At 49.6% G+C, this 19,794-nt stretch overlaps 1 protein-coding gene across 1 annotated transcript in view; it reads right to left on the bottom strand.

The window, feature by feature from the left end:
• Positions 1-11,080: 11,080 nt before the first annotated feature.
• ATP10B (ATPase phospholipid transporting 10B (putative)) overlaps positions 11,081-19,794 on the bottom strand; it is a 109,618-nt gene continuing 100,904 nt past the window's right edge. The window contains exons 18-21 of the mRNA XM_025178505.2: positions 17,901-17,981; positions 17,682-17,786; positions 16,393-16,580; positions 11,081-13,710 (exon numbers count right to left, since the gene is read on the bottom strand). Coding sequence (XP_025034290.2) covers positions 13,203-13,710; positions 16,393-16,580; positions 17,682-17,786; positions 17,901-17,981 — 882 coding nt within the window. The 3' untranslated portion in view covers positions 11,081-13,202. The remainder of the gene's footprint in view (positions 13,711-16,392; positions 16,581-17,681; positions 17,787-17,900; positions 17,982-19,794) is intronic.

Raw genomic sequence — 19,794 nt, 5'->3', positions numbered from 1 at the left:
TCTTCTCCTCTCCCCCAGCCCCGGGCCCTTAAAGGGGTAGACTCTGGCCAGATGGCACTAGAGTCAGCCAGCCCTGCCAGGAGTCTCTGCCCCGAACCAGTGGCTGCAGGATGAGCCAGGCGGCCAGTGCCAGTGACACGTCCCCTGCCCAGTCCCCCAGCACCCCAGGGCCAGCCAGGGGCCGTACACGGCGTGCGGCCTCCTGGTCTAGTGCGGAGGTCATGGACCTCATTGAGGTTTGGGGGCAGGCCCCCAACGTCCATGATCTCCGCACTAGGAGGAGGAATGTGGCCGTCTATGGGCGCATAGCAGCCGCCATGGCCAGCAGGAGACACAGGCGCACCCAGGAGCAGGTGCGCATTAAAATTAAACAGCTGCGGCAGGCGTACGCCAGGGCCACAAGAGGCGGCGCCGCTGCAGGGGCTGCCACCTGCCCCTACTTCACTGCCCTCCACCAACTATTGGGGGGCAGGGCGGTCCGTGCCAGCCCGGGGGACATCGAGCCGGGACCCGAGGGCCCTGACCTGGGCACACCAGAAGGGTCACCGCCAGCAGTGTCATCCAGGGAGACCGTACCAGGTAAGTAGTTTGAATTAAGTAGTTCGGGGGGGAGGTGGGAGGGAGACCAGGGACCGCGCACGTGGGCCATGCCTCCCATGGATCACGCAGACACCTGTGCACGTGCGAGCATGTGCCATGCCACCCTTGGGCAGGTGGCTCCAGCTGTGTGACACCCAGGGGCCATTGCCCAATAGGCACATGCTTGTGCAAAGAGACGTGACATGTTCCCGACCCCGGGGCAGGACCCAGCAGGATGATTTCCCTTCACATGTCCCCTCTACACGGAGGCAGGGGACATCTCCCTCTCCCCCCCCCCCCCGCCACCCTGGCCACACTATACATGGCACAGGGACATGGGTGCGGTCTTGGGGCAGCTCCCAGTCCCAGGGAGAGCCAGACATCCTGACCATGGCCTCTGTACAAGCACAGCGGCTGTGACGGTGCAGGACATGGTCACCCTCACGATGCGGAGTTGGGGAGGGGGCTGGGCATCAACCTCTGCGTCCCCAGGGAGAACTGACCACTTCTCTTCTTTCTCTACAGCTGCACCAGCTGCTCGTGCAGGACGCACCACCCCGCCCGGGACATGCTCCCGCACCCACGGCCTGCTCCGGACCGCCAGCACGGAGCAGGAGTACCGGGACCAGCACCTTGGGGCCCTGCGAGCCGTGCACCGCACACTACGGGCGTGGATGAGGGAAGACCTGCAGGTCCGCCACGAGCTGCTGGCTGAGCTCCGAGGGCTGAGCACCAACCTGCAGCTCCTGCTGCAGAGCATGGTGCCCCGTGCTGATCCTGCACCAGCTGTCCCCCCAACTGCTGTCCCTCCTCCCACTCCTGCTCCCCCTCCCACCTCTCCCTCCTCAACCCCCACAACCTCTTCCTCAATGTCCACACCCCCCACCTCAACCTCCGCACCCTCCACCCCATCCCCCCGGGGACGCCGAGGCCCCCTCCCTCGCCGTACTGGGAGGCGTTCGGCCCGGCGAGACTCCCACCCCTGATCCTTCAGTTTCCCCACCCCCTCCTTTCCCTTGCTTCCCCCTTTCAGCTCCCTCCTCCCAGTTTTCCCCCTCCCCTCTCCCAGCCTCTCTCTTCCCCTCTCCCACCTTCTTTTCCCAGTTTCCCCGAGTTTTGTTAAATAAACAGAGTTTCTATTTTTGAACACACGTGTCCTTTATTTTGTACATCAATAAGAAGGGGGGCTAGGGAAGGGTAAGTCGAAGGAGGTGAGGGAGGAATGGGGTACGAGCCCCCGATGGGGAGGATTGGGCTGGCTCTGCGGGCTTCTGGGGGTGGAAGCTCTCCTGCAGCCCCCCGATTGCCCCCTCTCCCCAGATGGCAGCCTGCAGCAAGTGCAGCCGGGCTGATGGCCGTGTGGTGTGATGTGCACAGTGTGGGTACTTCGGGCACTCCAAGCCAGGACTGGTTTGTAAGCGGGGCACCCCTTAGAACTGTCTGTCCGGGGTGGGGGTCGGGACCCTTTAAGCGCAGCCCTTGGCTAGCCTGAGGCAGCATTTCCACGCTCTACGTCCTCCTCTGATGCCCTGCCGGCACTGCTTCCGGCCATCCTTAAGCCCTGTTCAGAGTCCACTCAATGTGGACTTGCTAGTTCGAATTAGCAAAACGCTAATTCGAACTAGTTTTTAGTTCTAGACGCGTTAGTTCGAATTAGCTTAGTTCGAATTAACTAATTCGAACTAAGTTAGTTCGAACTAGCGCTGTAGTGTAGATGTACCCTTAGAGAGAACACTTCTCCCAGCCTTTCTCCCCCTTCCCTGAGTTAATGTGATACAAATTGGGTTAATGCAATTGTAGGATAGTTGCATGGGGGGCGGGGGAGTCTAGTGAGGGCCAAATCCATCCCTAGTGGTAAGAGGATGGTGGGAAAAGTTCTTAGAGGGTGTCACACACCTTTTACTTCTGGTCATGTGTCCATCTTGACCCCGAGAGTGTTACCTCCAGAGGCGTGACTAATGGGGGTCAGGGGTGTGGCTAGTGGGGGGTCAGAGGCGTGGTTAATAGAGGTCATGGCGTGTGGCTAATATGTTCCTAATTTTGGTTCAGAAAATATGGTCACCATAATTATGTGTCACACTTCCTACTCCCTGCATCCTGTCTCCTCCCCCGCAATCCCAACATGCAAGAGCTTGGTGTGGGGTGGCAAAGGGGTTCTGTGCTCAGGGGGCGCTGCCTTGAACAGGAGTTAGTTCCCGGGGCCTTAAGACAACAGAGAATCAGCTCCAAGTCATCATTTTGAAAGCATAATAAATTCAACCTCAGCTTTCTATCCCTGGCTTGTCCATGTAACTGAGAATAATCAGGTGTTAGATTATAATAGTCAAAGACACATTTGGCTCATGTACCAATAATTGCTGTGAGTTCCAATCACCAGCAATGTCAAAAGTATTTTATAGTTCTTCAGTGTTATTTGGTCAGCCCTCTAAATCCCCCAGGGTTCATCATCTTCAAGAGTCTCTTAACTTAGCATTCATATTTTTAGTTGTCAACACTGCTTGCTAGTATCTAAATCCAGTGTTCAGTCATGTTCTCCCATGCCCTCCACAGCAAACAGTACTGCAGTCAAAAAATAAATTAAACATTACTGATGTAGCACATAGGCTGCAAATATATGGCAATCTATCCTTTAGGCAAAACAGAAATTCTTTGTTGCAGTGTTACACCCAACTCTCTGTATTTAACATTAATGTCATATTTGTGCTGAACAAAATGCAGACTATGTCTTCTCCCACCTCTTATTCTTTCTGGCTTTTAATCTGAACAATTACTGCCATATCTAGTAGGCCAAAGGACACATTTCCAAAGTGTTGCACTAGGAGGTACAAGCTCAAATTCAGTTAGGGTATGTCTACACTACAAAGTTAGTTCGAACTAACGGACGTTAGTTCGAACTAACTTTAATAGGTGCTACACTAGCGCTCCGCTAGTTCGAATTTGAATCGAACTAGCGGAGCGCTTACTTCGAACTAGGTAAACCTCATTTTATGAGGACTAACGCCTAGTTCGAACTAGCTAGTTCGAACTAAGGGCTGTGTAGCCCTTTAGTTCGAACTAGTGGGAGGCTAGCCCTCCCCAGGTTTCCCTGGTGGCCACTCTGGCCAACACCAGGGAAACTCTATGCCCCCCTCCCGGCCCCGGACCCCTTAAAGGGGCACGGGCTGGCTACGGTGCCCGTGCCAGGTGCAAGCCTGCCAGCACCCAGCCAGCAGACCCTGCACCTGGCACGGCACAGAGCCACCCACCCGATGCCCCCCAGCCCACCCCCTCTTGCCGGGACCAGGCTGGCGGCTCCCGGGAGCTTGCCCTGGACCGCAAGAGGCGGGCACCTTCCTGGGCTAGTGCGGACATCGTGGACCTCGTCCACGATCTCCGCACTAGGCACAGGAAAGTGGCTGTCTAGGGCAGGAGAGCTGCCAGCCTGGCCACCCAGGACCAGGTGTGCATGAAAATCAAGGGGGTCCACTGAGACCCCCGACCCTGAGCCCTGAGCTTACAATGGCCGTCCTGGGTCAGACCAAAGGTCCATCTAGCCCAGTAGCCTGTCTGCCAACAGCGGCCAACCCTAGGGACCCTGGAGGGGATGGACCAAAGACAATGACCAAGCCATTTGTCTCGTGCCATCCCTCTCCAGCCTTCCACAAACTTTGGGCAGGGACACCACTCCTACCCTCTGGCTAATAGGACTCCATGGACCCAACCTCCATGACTTGATCTCACTTCCCTTTAAACTCTGTTCTAGTTGTAGCCTTCACAGCCTCCTGCAGCAAGGAGTTCCACAGGTTAACTATTTGCTTTGTCAAGAACAACAACTTTCTCTTACTAGTTTCAAGCCTGCTACCCATTCCTTTCCTTTGGTGTCCTCTAGTCCTTCTTTATGGGAACTCAGGAAGAACTTTTATGAATGCACCCTCTCCACCCAACCCCTGCTTTTAGAGACCTCTATCCTGTCCCCCCTCCGTCTCCTCTTTTCTAAGCTGAACAGTCCCAGTCTCTGTAGCCTTTCTTCATCTGGGACCTGTTCCCAACCCCTGATCATGTTAGTTGCCCTCCCCTCTCCCAGCCTTTCTCTTCCCCTCTCCCACCTCCTTTTCCCAGTCTCCCCCAGTTTTTTTCAATAAAGACAGAGTCAATGTTGGAAGAAACGTTATCTTTATTTTGTACATCAATAAGAAGGGGGGCTAGGGAAGGGTAAGTGGAAGGAGGTGAGGGAGGAATGGGGTACGAGCCCCCGATGGGGAGGACTGGGCTGGCTCTGCGGGCTTCTGGGGGTGGAAGCTCTCCTGCAGCCCCCCAATTACTCCCTCTCCCCAGATGGCAGCCTGCGGCAAGTGCAGCCGGGCTGATGGCCGAGTGGTGTGATGTGCCCAGTGTGGGCACTCAGGGCACTCCAAGCCAGAACTTCTTTGCAAGCGGGGCACCCCTTAGAACTGTGTGTCCAGGGTGGGGGTCGGGACCCTTTAAGCGCAGCCCTCGGCTAGCCTGAGACAGTATCTCCATGCTCTAAGTCCTCCTTGTATGCCCTGCCGGCACTGCTTCCGGCCATCCTTAAGCCCTGTTCAGAGTCCACTCAATGTGGACTTACTAGTTCGAACTAGTAAAACGCTAGTTCGAACTAGTTTTTAGTTCTAGATGCGTTAGTTCGAACTAGCTTAGTTCGAATTAACTAATTCGAACTAAGTTAGTTCGAACTAGCGCTGTAGTGTAGACATACCCTCAGGCTGTGTCTACACTGCACCCCTTTTCCGGAAAAGGGATGCAGATGAGACAAGTCGGAAGTGCGAATGCAGCTGGGATTTACATTTTCCCCGCTGCATTTGCATGAACATGGCTGCTGCTTTTTTCCGGCTCGGGGCTTTGCTGGAAAAAAGCGCCAATCTAGATGGGATCTTTCGGAAAATAAAGCCTTTTCCGAAAGGTCCCTTATTCCTGATTTTAAGAGGAATAAGAGACCTTTCGGAAAAGGCTTTATTTTCCAAAAGATCCCCATCTAGACTGGCGCTTTTTTCCGGCAAATCCCCGAGCCGGAAAAAAGCGGCAGCCATGTTCATGGAAATGCAGCAGGGAAAATGTAAATCCCCGCTGCATTTGCAATTCCGACTTGTCTAATCTGCATCCCTTTTCCGGAAAAGGGGTTCAGTGTAGACACAGCCTTAATGTATAATGGGGTGTGTGCACACCTCCATCCCCAGGCACTTAGAAAATCTGGTAACATGACGGTGATCACTCCAAGCAGCTGGATGGTAGCTGGTGTAGCCCAAGGTCCAGTGTGTTTCAGCAGCAGCCCTGGGAACTACAAGTTGTGGACTACAAACTGCGGAATGTTGGGAGAACTTCTTGATTCCTGCCAGGATGTGCCCTCTGCCCCCAGCAGCGTCTCAGCAAGGACTGTGCTAGAAGCAGCGCACAGGCTGCATGCTGAGAGAAGGGGCTGCTGAACTGTTTTACTGTTCTGTGTTTTTGCAGAATAAAGCCTGTTCCTGGTGATTTGTCCGAGTGGGTCTGGTCTGAGGTGCACTCACACATACACAATGCAGAGCACACCAAGCAGCCTCAGGCCTAACCCCCCCCCCCCCCCCACAACAGTGGTGTAAGAAGTCACAAGGCTTCCCCTAGGCTGAATAACTTCACACTGGGCTAGCCAACAGGAGGGGTTACACTTGCATTACTTTATGGATAGCTTTGAACACCTGCTCACTTATATAAGAGAGAGCAGTTCACTTACATAAGAGAAGTCACCTTCAGTTTGTCTCATAGGTGCCTTCTATATATGGCTCGAAGCACTGTCGTTTGTGCAGTTACTTTATTATGATGACGTGTCTCAAATCAAAATCAGAATATGCAGCAATTTTAAGGAGATGCTTTTATTTTTAATATTTTGTGGCCCAACTAAATAAAACAATGAAGTCAGTGTCAACAGCAGGCACATTAAAAAGCTAGAGACTCGCTCTGTTTTTGAACCATTTACACTAGAACTGAGGGAATGTATCCTGAAAAGGATTCATTTAAATAATCCACCTGGATTTAGATTCCTGAAAATAAGGAACCTCTGTTAAGCAAACAAAACAGCCCCAAGAGAAATAAATCCATTTTGGACTAGATTCAGCTCTGAGCCTATGGCAGAATAGGTAGCAGTGTTGCCACCACCATCCTCACCACAAGAACAGCTTTACTCCCCAACTAGTGTTGTGCGAGGCTTCTGAGGCCTGCTTTTCCCTGGGCTCTCACATTTTGTGGGCTACATCAGCTCATTCCGCTCCCACCCTCCAAATAGGGATTGTGGATGGTTTCACTCTTCTGACACTGCAGCGCTTTCTGGTACTGAAGACAGATGCTCCACAGATGGAGAAATCAACCACTTGATGGTGCTAGCACGTATCTTCTTGACAAGCAGATTAGGAGGCAAACTTGGAAACTTCTGCTTATTTGTCTAGGAGTAAATACTTCAGATTGTTACATTTTTTGGTCAGGCACCATGTCCCTCGCACTCTATATAATAAGAGGCCCTAGGCATCACAAACCTCTGGACACTCTCAGGGTATGTCTACACTACAGCCCTAATTCGAACTAACTTAGTTCGAATTAGTAAATTCGAACTAAGCTAATTCGAACTAGCGCATCTAGAACTAAAAACTAGTTCTAATTAACGTTTTGCTAATTCGAACTAGCGCGTCCACACTGATTGGACGCAGGGGGGCATTTAAGGGCAGCTGAAACCGGTTCTGGCAGGGCATCAGGTCAGTAGTTGCTTTGTGTGGCTGCTGTCTGAGGCTATCTGAAGCTCTTGCTTAAAGGGACCCCCCTGGTCAGCCGGTTCTCAGCTTTTCCTGCTTGCTTGCCAACCTCGCCGAGGGACAGCAAAGCGTTGGTCTCTGTGCCCGTCTGTGTCGGTGCTTCCCTTCGGGGGGGCCGCCGCAGGTGGCAACATGGAGCCACAGCTTGCCCTGACCTTCTGGTGCACTTTCTGGACTTGCTGCTGCAAGCCTGCCAGCAATGGCTCGAGGCTGCCTGGCACCTCCTGGTGCACGTCAGCCCCCTGCCTCTCCGCCTGGCCACCCTGGGAGCCGTGGAGGATCCACGGCGGCGCCCCGGCACCGGCGTGCCCCGCAGCGTCTGGCGTCTGGACACCAGCACCGACTGGTGGGAACGCATCGTCCTGGAGCGCTGGGAGGACCGACAGTGGACCCAGAACTTCAGGATGAGGAGGGACACCATCCTGAAGCTCTGCGAGTGGCTCGCCCCTGCCCTGCACAGAAGGGACACTCGCATGAGGCCCGCCATCCCCCTCCAGAAGCGGGTGGCCATCGCCCTCTGGAAGCTCTCCACGCCGGACAGCTACTGATCCGTCGGGAACCAGTTCGGCGTGGGGAGATCCACCATCGGAGCGGTGCTCATGCAGGTATGGCATTCGTCGGCCACCGAGCCGGGGGGAGGGGGGCTGCCAGGAGGGGATGGGCCACCCCAGGGACAAAGGGGGGGCGGGAAGAGGCGAACGCGCCCCGCACCGGAGGGGTCGGTCTGTCCTGGCCGTACTACACACCGCCAGGGGGGTTGCTACCGGGAGTGGGGCGCGGGGCACTGCCAGGGCACAAACGCTCCCAGCCACCCGGGTGCCCCACTGATTGGCGCTTTGTTGTGTCTCTCTCCGCAGGTGGCCAAGGCCATCAACTGGGTGCTGCTCCGCAGGGTGGTCCGCCTCGCCAACCCGGACGCCATCATCCAGGGATTCGGCGCCCTCGGCTTCCCCAACTGTGGGGGGGGCCATCGACGGGACGCACATCCCCATCCGTGCCCCGGAACACCAGGCGTCCCGGTACGTCAACTGCAAGGGGTACTTCTCCGTGATCCTGCAGGCCGTGTGTGACCACTGGGGACAGTTCATGGACATTAATGTGGGCTGGTCCGGCAAAGCACACGACGCCCGAGTGTACCGCAACTCCTCCGTGTGCCAGCGGCTGCAGGACGGGACCTTCTTCCCCGACCACCACATCAGGGTCGGGGACGTGGACATGCCTGTGTGCCTGGTGGGGGATGCCGCCTACCCACTGCAGCCGTGGCTGATGAAGCCCTACATGGGGCACCTCAATCCCTCCCGCCAGGCCTTCAATGCCAGGCTGACCAGGGCCCGCATCGTGGTGGAGGGGGCCTTCGGGCGACTGAAAGCCCACTTTCGATGCCTCCTCACCCATCTGGACCTGGCCGAGCACAACATCCCTCCCGTGGTGGCAGCATGTTGTGTGCTCCACAATTTGTGTGAGCGAAAGGGGGAGGCTTTCCTGCCAGCCTGGATGGCTGAGGCTGACCGCATGCTGGACACTACGGTCAGCCCCGCACCGCCGCCATCCGGGAAGCCCAGCAGGGAGCCGTCCGGATCCGGAAAGCCCTGCGGGAGAGCTTCCTGGTGGAGGAGGAGGACTGACCTCTCCCTTGCAAGCCCCACTGGGGCCTTCTTCCACCCTACCCCCCCTTCCCCTTTCCCCTCTCTACCTACTGTAAAATAAAGACACCTGTTTTTCAAACAAAAACGTCTGTTTATTTCACATAACTGGGGTGGGGAGAGGGAGGGGGGAGGGTGGGAGAGGGGAGATGGAAACCTGGGACGAGGGAGCTGGAAGGGGAGGGAAGGGAGGAAGGGAAAGGAAAGCCCTGGTGTGGGAGTCCGGCTGCCTCTCCCGTCTCGCCACACTGCGGGTCCGGGGGCGTCGGTGGGAAATGGTTGTGGGGGGGGGCAGGAGGGACAGGGGGTGTGGAGGAAGCAGGAGGGGGAGCAGGAGGGGGAGCAGGAGGAGGAGCAGGGGGAGCAGGAGGAGCAGGGGGAGCAGGGGGAACAGCAGGAGGAGGAAATGGGAAGCGGTCGAGCAGGCTCTGGAGGTGGCCTCGCAGGGCACGGCCCTGCTCCTCCAGGGCCTCCAGACTCCTCCGGCGCAGCCTCAGGTCCTCCTGGACCCAGTGGTCCTGGGTGCGGAGCTGGTGATCCATGAACCGGAGGTGCTGCCTTTGGTACTCCTCATTCCTGGCTCTCCTGCTTGCCCGGGCACGGGCAGCTGCTGCAGGCGGGGTGGTGCACCTGCAGGCCCAGGTGCTGCAGCTGTGGTGCAACAAGACCAGCGGTCAATTACCCCAGGGGCCCAGGTGTGTGAAACCCAGCTCCCCTCTGCAAGGCCAGGGCCCCTGCAGGATCCCCAGCTGCTGCTCATTGGTGGGCAAGGCCCAGGCGCATGGTCCTGGGGCTCCCTCTCGCCCTAGCCCCCTGTACACATAAGGGGAACACGATGGTACTCACATGTGGATGCCTCCCCGGCCTCGGACGACACAGGCGAGCAGCTCTGTGGGGTGCCTCGGGGGTTCTGGGTCCCGGGCAGGCTGGCGGCAGGCTCCTGGATCTCAGAGCCCTCCTCCTCCTCCTCCTCCTCCGTCTCCTGGAGCGGGCCCTCTGCCCCGGGGTCTATCACATCCCAGGGGGCAGGGACGGCATGAGCCCCCAGGAGGTGGTCCAGGGCGTGGAAGTGGGGGCAGGCCTCCGGGTCGGCCCCTGGCTGGCAGGCCCGGGAGTAGGACTGCTGCAGATCTTTAATCTTGCAGCGCACCTGCTCCCGGCTGCGCTGGTGGCCCCTGGCGGCCAGGCTGGCAGCCATGCAGCTGTAGACGGCCGTGTTCCGGTGGCTAGTGCGGAGATCATCGACATTGGAGGCTTCCCCCCAAACCTTGATGAGGTCCACGATCTCCGTACTTGACCAAGCGGGTGCCCGCCTTTTGCGCCCCCAGGCAGGCTCCTGGGAACCGCCAGGCTGGTCCTGGGGAGCAGTGGAGGGCTGGGTGTCCTCGGGTGGCTGGCTCATGGTGTGGCAGGTGCAGGGTCTGCTGGCACGGGTGCTTGCAGCCTTGCAACTGGCACAAACTGTGTAGCCAGCCCGTGGCCCTTTAAGGGCTCCGGGGCCGGGAGGGGGGCAATAGAGTTTCCCTGGTGTTGGCCAGAGTGGCCACCAGGGAAACCTGGGAAGCATTAGCCCTTAATCTACACAGCCCTTAATTTGAACTAGCTAGTTCGAACTAGGCTTAATCCTCGTAAAATGAGGTTTACCTAGTTTGAACTAAGCGCTCCGTTAGTTCGAATTAAGTTCGAACCAACGGAGCGCTAGTGTAGCGCCTATCAAAGTTAGTTCGAACTAACGTCCGTTAGTTCAAACTAACTTTGTAGTGTAGACATACCCTCAGATGGGTGAGCATGTAACATGGAATCCTCCCTCTTTCTGGTTAGTAGAAAACCACTATCCCTTTCAATGCATCCATAACCCTGCATCTGAGCATTCCCTCCTAATTCTCTTGGCTTCTCCACTGGGAGTGCAGCCTATCTGACAAAGCAATTTTTAAGGGGAGGGAGGCGGAGGAGTGTGACACTTTGAGATCTGCTGATTAAAAGTGTTATACAAAAGATCTTGGTATTATTACTTCGCCCCCACCCCCATCGAGTAAGACTCATTTATGAACAACACCCTGAGTCATAAAGGTATTGATTTTATTACTGTGAAAATATTCCACATTTTGTCATCGTATAATACATAAGAAAAAATTGGTGAATGATACGCAATTTCCCCCAGTTCAGAAAAAAATGATTAAATAATATAAAACCATCTCTGGAAGTGGAAAATGCTTAATATCAGGTATAGTCACGGAAGGATTCATTCCTATCCAGTGAGCAGGCCACAGCAATCTCACATCCCATTAATAAAAACCTAACGTACACACTTCATTCATACATCATACTATTAAAAATCTCTTTCTAAATGGCTGTCTACTTCCATCAGATCAGACAACATTGCATAGTTATAAATGTACTACAGTTTTAGTACAAATCTAAGCACTAGGTATGAGATTCAGAGCTACTTGAGTTGTTTTAAAGTAACCACATCTTGAAGATATTAATTGCAGTAATCTTCAGAATAGCCATTAGTAAATGGATCACACATCTTATGTGCAGGGACGGCCCGTGGACCTAGGCAAACTAGGCAGTTGCCTATGGCGCTGCGGGTCCGGGTGCCCGATGATGATGTCACGGGGCGCCCCATGATGACATCATGGCCATTGACGGCCGTGCAGGCGGGGGCGCCAATCGCTCCTTCCGTTTAGGGTGCCAGCTTCCGCAGCTGGCCTCGGGCCGCTCCTGCTTATGTGTCATCCTATGTGTCATAATAAATTAGCTAAAATAATACATATAAAAAAGGCTATATTTTTCTAAAATAGTCATGTGCCAGGTAAGGTAGGTTAATGAATGATTGGGTTCAGTTTAAACCCCATTTTGCAAAGATTTTCTTGTGACATCTTGGAACCTGATATAGTGCTAATAAGTATTTCTATGAGAAACAACTGAGACATCATTTACTGCACTGCAACAATAGTAATGTTGGAGTCATCTATGATTATTCTCATTTCTTATTACTCTGAGGTATTGAAAAGCATCTAGAGTTGTATTTTAAAAATCTTGATGACACACGCTGCATTTGAGTCACCATTTAGCATTGCAACTGCTATAATGTGATGAGCAACCTTTCTATGTTGCATATCTCATGTTCAAAAGAATTTATTTGCCTGACTCTCAGCTCTCATATAGATTTATATAGTTCACTATTAAAATAGTTTCCATCTCTTCAGCAACTTTCATTTTAAAATGATCCCAAGTACTGTATACCGATAAACATATCAGTCCACATCTACAATGAATGCAGCCAACTCTGACATGTGTCTAACAGACACAGCAGCATTCCAAAATAGTATAGTGCAGGAAAGGAGTATAGGATAGTGCAGTATGGACATACCCTAGGAGATAACACATTGTGGGCATGTCTCACTACAAAGATTGAAGCTGCCGCTGTTGATCTTGCAGGGTTCAAATTAGTGGGTCTAGTGAAGACACACTAATTCAAACTGAGAGGGGCGCTTCAGTCGATGCCAGTAGTCCTGTTTCCGCGAGGAGTAAGGGAAATCGAAGGGAGAGTGTTCAGCTCCAAATGTTGAGTTAAAGTACTTTGACTTCAGCTACGCAATTAATGTAGCTGAAATTGCGTATCTTAATTCAACCTTGTCCTGTAGTATAGACATACCCTGTCAGATAGAAGTGTGATTTTCAGTTGCTGGTGTCCATTAAAAAAGTAGCAGTGCTTTAAAGGAGCTAGAATGGTGTTTCCTGCTTTAAGGCAATGCCTACAGGGTAGCTGCTCTCACTGCCCACAGTTATTATTTAATCAACACTCAGGTATTCAGCCACCAATATTATAAAAGGAAAATGTTCCTTGCTGTGCAATATCTTGGTGTTTCATTCCAATTTTGCATTTCACAGTGATTAACTGATGTTCATGCCATATTCCCCAACTTAATCAAAATCATCTATTGACTCCCACCCTGCAAAAAAGATACATGAACATGGACAATGTAAGTATTAGCAACTGTTCTAATTAGCAACAGGTTTATAAATATGTGTGTCTATCTAGAAATCTTCTCAGTTGAACAGAAATAGAAACATTGTCTCCTCCCTGTGTACTCCTTTTCCATGTGGGCTGAAAGGCAGCGGCACAATATGTCCAGAAAAGCAGTCAAATATTAGTGCAAATTCAACCCTCCAAAATCTTTTACAGTGTCACTGCACTCACAGACCTCCGATGGCTTCCAGGATTAAGTTCTTCAGCATTATCGCTTGTCAGATGGCTAATGAACATCCCAGGAGATGTTATCCTAGTTGACTCAAGTGAATCTTGTCCAGGGCAGGGTCTTGCTAGTGAGTTGGCAGCAATAGTTTCTTCCCCTGTCCACCTACTGGTGGAAGAATTACCTTCTTCATCCAGCATCCAGTCCCTTCGGTGATTCATTTCAGGAGTGGAGAGTTCCCAGGCATTATTATTTCCATGGGGTGTTACTGCTGCTTGGCCCAGAAACTGTGACACAGGTGAGTTACTGTTGTTTTGGTCAACCTCATCACTGGAGACCGGTGATGCTACAGATGTGCTTGGGGTGGTTCGTTCTATTGATCTCCACCTCTGGATTTCCAGGTCTCGTTGCTCTTTCGGGAGCTTATCCAGCTGCTGAGCTTTTAGATTCTGAGATGCTCTGAAGGTTCCTCGCACAGCCAATATTAGATACCTGGTGAATGGTGATGAAGAGTATTGTATTAATAATGGGCTTCATCAATAATTTACCACAACATGACAAAAACCTAACTTCTTTCAGCTTCTATTGTTCTGCAGGTGTCTGGCAGAGAGGTGTAATGTTTCTAATGGAGGCACTTAAATACACAGTCTTCCTAGTGTATAGTCATTTACAGGGTCGTCGATTGCAGTGAAAACCACTCGCCAGCTGCGCACTGCGCATGCACAAGACCGGCAATGCACATGCACGAACTGCCAGTGAACGCAGTGACCGGCTGAAATCTACTCGCCATGGGCGAGTAGATAAGTGGATTTGTTGAGCCCTGGTCATTTACACTTATGATGTGATACAAATGACAATAATACAGTTAAGCAGTCACTGCACAGGGCAGGAAAGGTCAGGCACCGATTTGGTTTCACTAGGAGAAGTGCTATCAGTTAGGACAATGTGGCTCTACTCTCCTGTAGTTAGAAAGAACATGGGCAGAAGGAATCTTAGTTTAACCTCATCTGAGGCTTGGAAGTAAAAACAATCACAGCTTGTGAGTGGCTCAGGAACCAGCAAAACAACTTGGCCTTCCTAGAGGGATGGTGCCTGGCTCTACATTACAATGCTAGATTATATTTGAAAACCAAAGCTGCATCTTAAGGCTCAGTTTTGGAGAAGGGCTTTGAAAACAAGTTGGCCTTTGTCCACATGCCTGGCCAATGTATATCCTGAAACAATTAAGAGGAAATGTTGTTTTGAACCTCTGTTAAGAAAGGACTCAGACTCCCTTTCTCATAGGCAGGAAGGGATCTTAACTCTGAATTTCCCCTCACACTCAGAGCAGCTGTTGTAGGGAGGCAGAAGTGGGACAGGAAGACAGAGAAAGGTGAAGGACTAAGGGCATGGGATTTTCCCATTCCCAGTACAATGAGTAGGGGATTCTGTCCCAAGAATATGTAGACTGTGGGAAAATTGCAGGGGCTAAGGCCTGTCCTTGATTTAACATTGCACCCACTCTCCTTCCAGCTCTTTGGCAGTGCTTAAAAGTTGAGCAAAATTGCACAAACTGGAAAGCATAGGTTTTTATGGTTGGTTTTTTTCTGGTTCTGGGCATGCAGAACTACCATGCAGCACTGTTACAAAAACCTGCACACAAGCAAAGGCAAATGGTCATATCCTTCACCAAACACTAAATATGTCCTTCAACTGAACCATATAAATCAATAAGAACAAGAAGTTGTAACAAGGATGAAGAATTGAGACTCAAGGATTTTATTCCTATCTCATAGGCTGCGTCTAGACTGGCGTGATTTTCCTCAAATGCTTTTAACGGAAAAGATTTTCCGTTAAAAGCATTTGCAGAAAAGAGCGTCTAGATTGGCACAGATGCTTTTGCGCAAAAGCACTTTTTGCGGAAGAGCGTCCGTGCCAATCTAGATGCGGTTTTGCGCAAGAAAGCCCCGATCGCCATTTTCGCCATCCGGGCTTTTTTGCACAAAACAGTTTTTACTTGTCTACACTGGCCCTCTTGAGCAAAAGCATTTGCACAAGAGGGCTTTTTCCCGAGCGGGAGCACCATAGTATTTGCGGAACAACACTGACAAACTTACATTAGATCGTCAGTGTTCTTGCGCAAATTCAAGTGGCCAGTGTAGACAGCTGGCAAGTTTTTCCGCAAAAGCAATTGCTTTTGCAGAAAAACTTGCCAATCTAGACACAGCCATAGAGATCGGAATCTCAAAGTTGTGAAGTCATAGAATTATAGAATCATAGGGTGGGAAGAGACGTCAGGAGGTTATCAAGTCCAACCTCCTACTGAAAGCAGGACCAACCTCAACTAAATCAACCCAGTCAGGTTGGTAACGCACTCTAATGCTTCACCACCCTCCTAATAAAATAGTTTTTCCTAATATCCAATCTAGACCTCCCCCATTGTAACCTGAGACCATTGCTCATCATTCTGCCATCTGTCACTACTGAGAACAGCATCTCTCCCTCCGTTTTGGAACCTCCCTTCAGGCAGTTGAAGGCTGCTATGAAATCCCCTCTCAGTCTTCCTTTCTGCAGACTAAACAAGCCCGAATCTCTCAGCCTCTACTTGTAAGTCATGTGCTCCAGCCTCCTAATAATTTTCATTGACCTTCACTGGACCCTCTTCAATGTGTCCACATCCTTTCTATAGTGGGGCACCCAGAGTTGGATGCAATACTCTAAATGTGGCCTTACCAGTGCTGAATGAAGGGGAATAACCTCTTCTCTAGATCTGCTGGCAATGTTCCTCCTAATGCATCCTAATATGCCATTAGCCTTCTTGGCTACTAGGGCACACTGTTGACTCATATCCAGCTTCTCATCCACTGTAATCCCCAGGTCCTTTTCTGCCACACTGCTGCTTAGCCAGTCAGTCCCTAGACTGTAACATTGCTTGGCATACTTCCATCCCAAGTGCAGGACTCTACACTTATCCTCGTTGAACCTCATCAGATTTTTTTTGGCCCATTCCTCCAATTTGTCTAGGTCACTTTGGGATTAGAAGCCAGGTGTTCACGCTAGACCAAAAGGGACACTGACACATCTAGGGAAAATACATTTTTTTTACCAATACAGTGCATTAATTTAATTATTTTACCCTAATGCCCTCAAAAGTGAACATTGGAAAGGAAAAATAAGCAAATCAAATGTTCAAACCTTGGTAAAAGTGCTATGACTGGTGTAATGAAGCACACTAAATAAAAGTTAGGATCTGACAGCTGATCTTCCATAATCCAGTAAGGGTTTGTGGGATGATTACAAACAACGCAGACAGAATGGTAGATAGTTGAGAAGATGAAGTAAAGCAGAACACTTCCAATCATGGCGATCCAATGGATGCATGTCTGTGAACAGAAGTAGAGAACACAGTCTTGACACTAAACACTGATGCTAGATCCCATGACTCTAGTTTTAGCACAGGAGAACATATAAGGCTATTGGAAGGAACATGCCTATATAGAAGCATGTTATTGAGAAGTACTGCATAATGAAATCCTTATAAATTACAGAATAAGACATACCCTACCCCCCACAACTCATTCAAAGGACAATAACTTGCAAGTAATAAAGCTATCACTAAGACCATGGCATAACGTCTCCTATTCTAATGCCTAGCTGCAAGAATTCTGCATTGTTCTGTCCCAAAGACTCTGTACAAATAATTAAAGATATTGCAAGGAAGATATTACTCTAGGCCAGGGGTGCCCAAACTTTTTTCAAAGAGGGCCAGATTTGATGAAGTGAACAAACGTGAGGGCCGACCATTTTGCCTGACATTCTTTGAACCATTAAAATTAAATGCAAATTAACTATTTTATGCAAAGTTTACTGCAAACGGCATACTTTTCATTTCGTCACATGGATGACAAATCTAAACAGGTGTTAAATCACTCTGCCTTTCACATCTGAAGGCCAGATGAAAAAAAATCCAGGAAGCTGAAATATATGTCAGGAACATTGTAAAGTACATTACATATTATTGGTAATAAAGGTTGTCTGTCAACTTTTAAGTTAAAAAAATATGAACACGAACATAACACCAAGTATACATGTTGTGTCCAAATATATTTATAACTGATTTAGACCAACTGACATTAACTGAGATTTTACAATGTATTCATCTCAATACATATGGATTCGTTGGGGGCCATAAAAGATAGATATTGCCAAATTACCTGTGGGGCCGTATTAAACCGGAACACGGGCCGCAATTGGCCCGCGGGCCGGACTTTGGACATGCCTGCTCTAGGCAAATCATCCATTTTGATTGTCTTACTGATGACACTTTACTCCATATAAACAAATGTATTTCCTTTGTGTGATCCAGAGTTCAAATATGACTCAAAGAAAATTCCACAGCTTTCTGCCCTACACTACAACATAACCATATGGAAAAATACAAAAAGTAAAACTGTCATCTCTAGACAGCACGTTTACAGACATACCCAAGTGTTCATTTCTAGAGACTGGTGCAAGAGAATTATGAAGAGGGAGATGGTATTGATGGGAGTTCCAAATGTAATAACATCAATATCAGAGTCCTTGTACGTCTAGAAAATAGACAAAATCAGATAAACCTTGACTAATTAATTGCATAAGAAAACATTGGTGATTTTTTTTCTACTTCTTTTAAGAAGTAGAGTTTAAAACCTCAACATACTTACCAAATAAGGGACAAAGAAGCAGATGAGACCCTGGTAGAAGGCATCCAACACAGCAATACTAAAAGTTGACAGTTTGTATGTCTGTAGGAAGTGAGGAATATCCATTATCACGCTGTTTCTGCTAGTTTGTGCTCCACTAAGTTACTCATTGTCTTTAAGAATCTGATCCTTCCATTTTTATTCAGGCAAAATTTCCATAAGGCTTGCAGGATTGGGCCCAATGTTATTCTTTACAATTCCTTTGCATGGAACAGTATGTTTGATTGCAAATTGACATTTAGATCTTTATCACAACTTTTAATGCCACAGCTTCAGTAATAGGTAGGGTCACTATTGGAGTGGCAGGCTGACAAGGCCTTCCTGCTGACTCATTCAGAATGCTCTGGCACCAGTGACTATGTCCTTTGAAAATATGCAGAAATACACTTCTCCAGTGGCCAGGCAAGAGCTGGTGTTGGAAGAGGGTGGGATCTCTTCAGGGGGTCTCTTGGCAGCATGACTGCCTCCACATTTTGTACTAGAAGGGCTGAATGGTCAGAATTCCAAAGGGATACCAGTCTGAGTCATGAGTGCTCAACACTACTGAAAATCACATTCAGACAAGAAATGTGGCTGCTGCATAGAAAAGAGGAGCCTCGACTCGGCTGTGTCTAGAAAGCAAGTGTTTTTGCGGAAAAAGTTGCCAGCTGTCTACACTGGCCGCTTGAATTTCCGCAAGAACACTGACTTCCTACTGTCTGAAATACTATGCTGCTCCCATTCGGGCAAAAGTCCTTTTGTGCAAAGCTTTTGTGCAAAAGGGTCAGTGTAGACAGCTCAGATTTGTTTTGCGCACAAAAGCCCAGATCGCAAAAATGGCGATCGGGACTTTTTTTGCAGAAAAGCGTGTCTAGATTGGCACGGACACTTTTCCACAAAAAGTGCTCTTGCAGAAAAGTGTCCGTGCCAATCTAGATGCTCTTTTCCGCAAATGCTTTTTAACTGAAAACTTTTCCGTTAAAAGCATTTGCAGAAAATCATGCCAGTTTAGATGTAGCCCTTATGTATTGCACTGCTCTGGGACCTGAAAAGGGCAGGTCAAAATCTTCCCTTAAAAAGTTTTTTTTATTAGAACACATTAGAAAGGCATAGTTGAACCAAAGCTAGGTTAAGCATTTTAAAATGATAGAAAAAAAAAGTGTGTGCATTTGTAGTACATAAATAAAAGATCAGCCTGGTTCTCTGCATTTGTCAGGGAGGTTTGAGAAGGCGCTTAATATAAACACTTACGCATATCCCCTGACTTTTATCAATTTCTGAGTATTCAAAATAAAAAAATATAAAAGCATCTCTGGAAAGCAGAGACATCACATTTTTATAGTGACAAAAGAAGTACTTTGTATATTAAAATAATTATTTCTAAGCATAACAGCAGGAGTGCATACACACAGTCTGCAAGCCTTTTGTTGATCTAAAGGTTTACGTTTACTTGCCACTTTATACTGACATATTCATTTTCAAAGTTTTTCCTTCCTGATACTTCCTGAAGTTACACATCCTCCGTCTACATCAGAATTTAATCAGGAGTTCATACTATTTTTACACACAGCTATTAAATTTCAACTCTGAAATTTATTGCCCCCTAGATCCCAGGTAATGAAAAACAAAAAGTCTATACAAATTTCTTCACTTCATTTTGTTCAGGTTAGAGACAACACACATTTCTGATGTTAAAAATTTTCAGGATTTCAATATATAGAGCAACCTTTCTGAAGCTGTGTGCCAAGATTTAACCCTCCTGCCCTGGGCTGTGCCACGCCGTTCTCTCAAGATGGGGATAGGGGCTCTCTCCATTGCATGCCCTGCCCTGGATTCTGCTCCACCTTTTCCTGTGGGGAGGGGAGGAGCAGTGTGC

Source organism: Pelodiscus sinensis, chromosome 17 (genome assembly GCF_049634645.1).
Source record: "Pelodiscus sinensis isolate JC-2024 chromosome 17, ASM4963464v1, whole genome shotgun sequence".
NCBI lineage: Eukaryota > Metazoa > Chordata > Testudines > Trionychidae > Pelodiscus > Pelodiscus sinensis.
The sequence above is the reverse complement of the archived record's forward strand: the minus strand, read 5'-3'. Positions and strand labels throughout refer to the sequence as shown.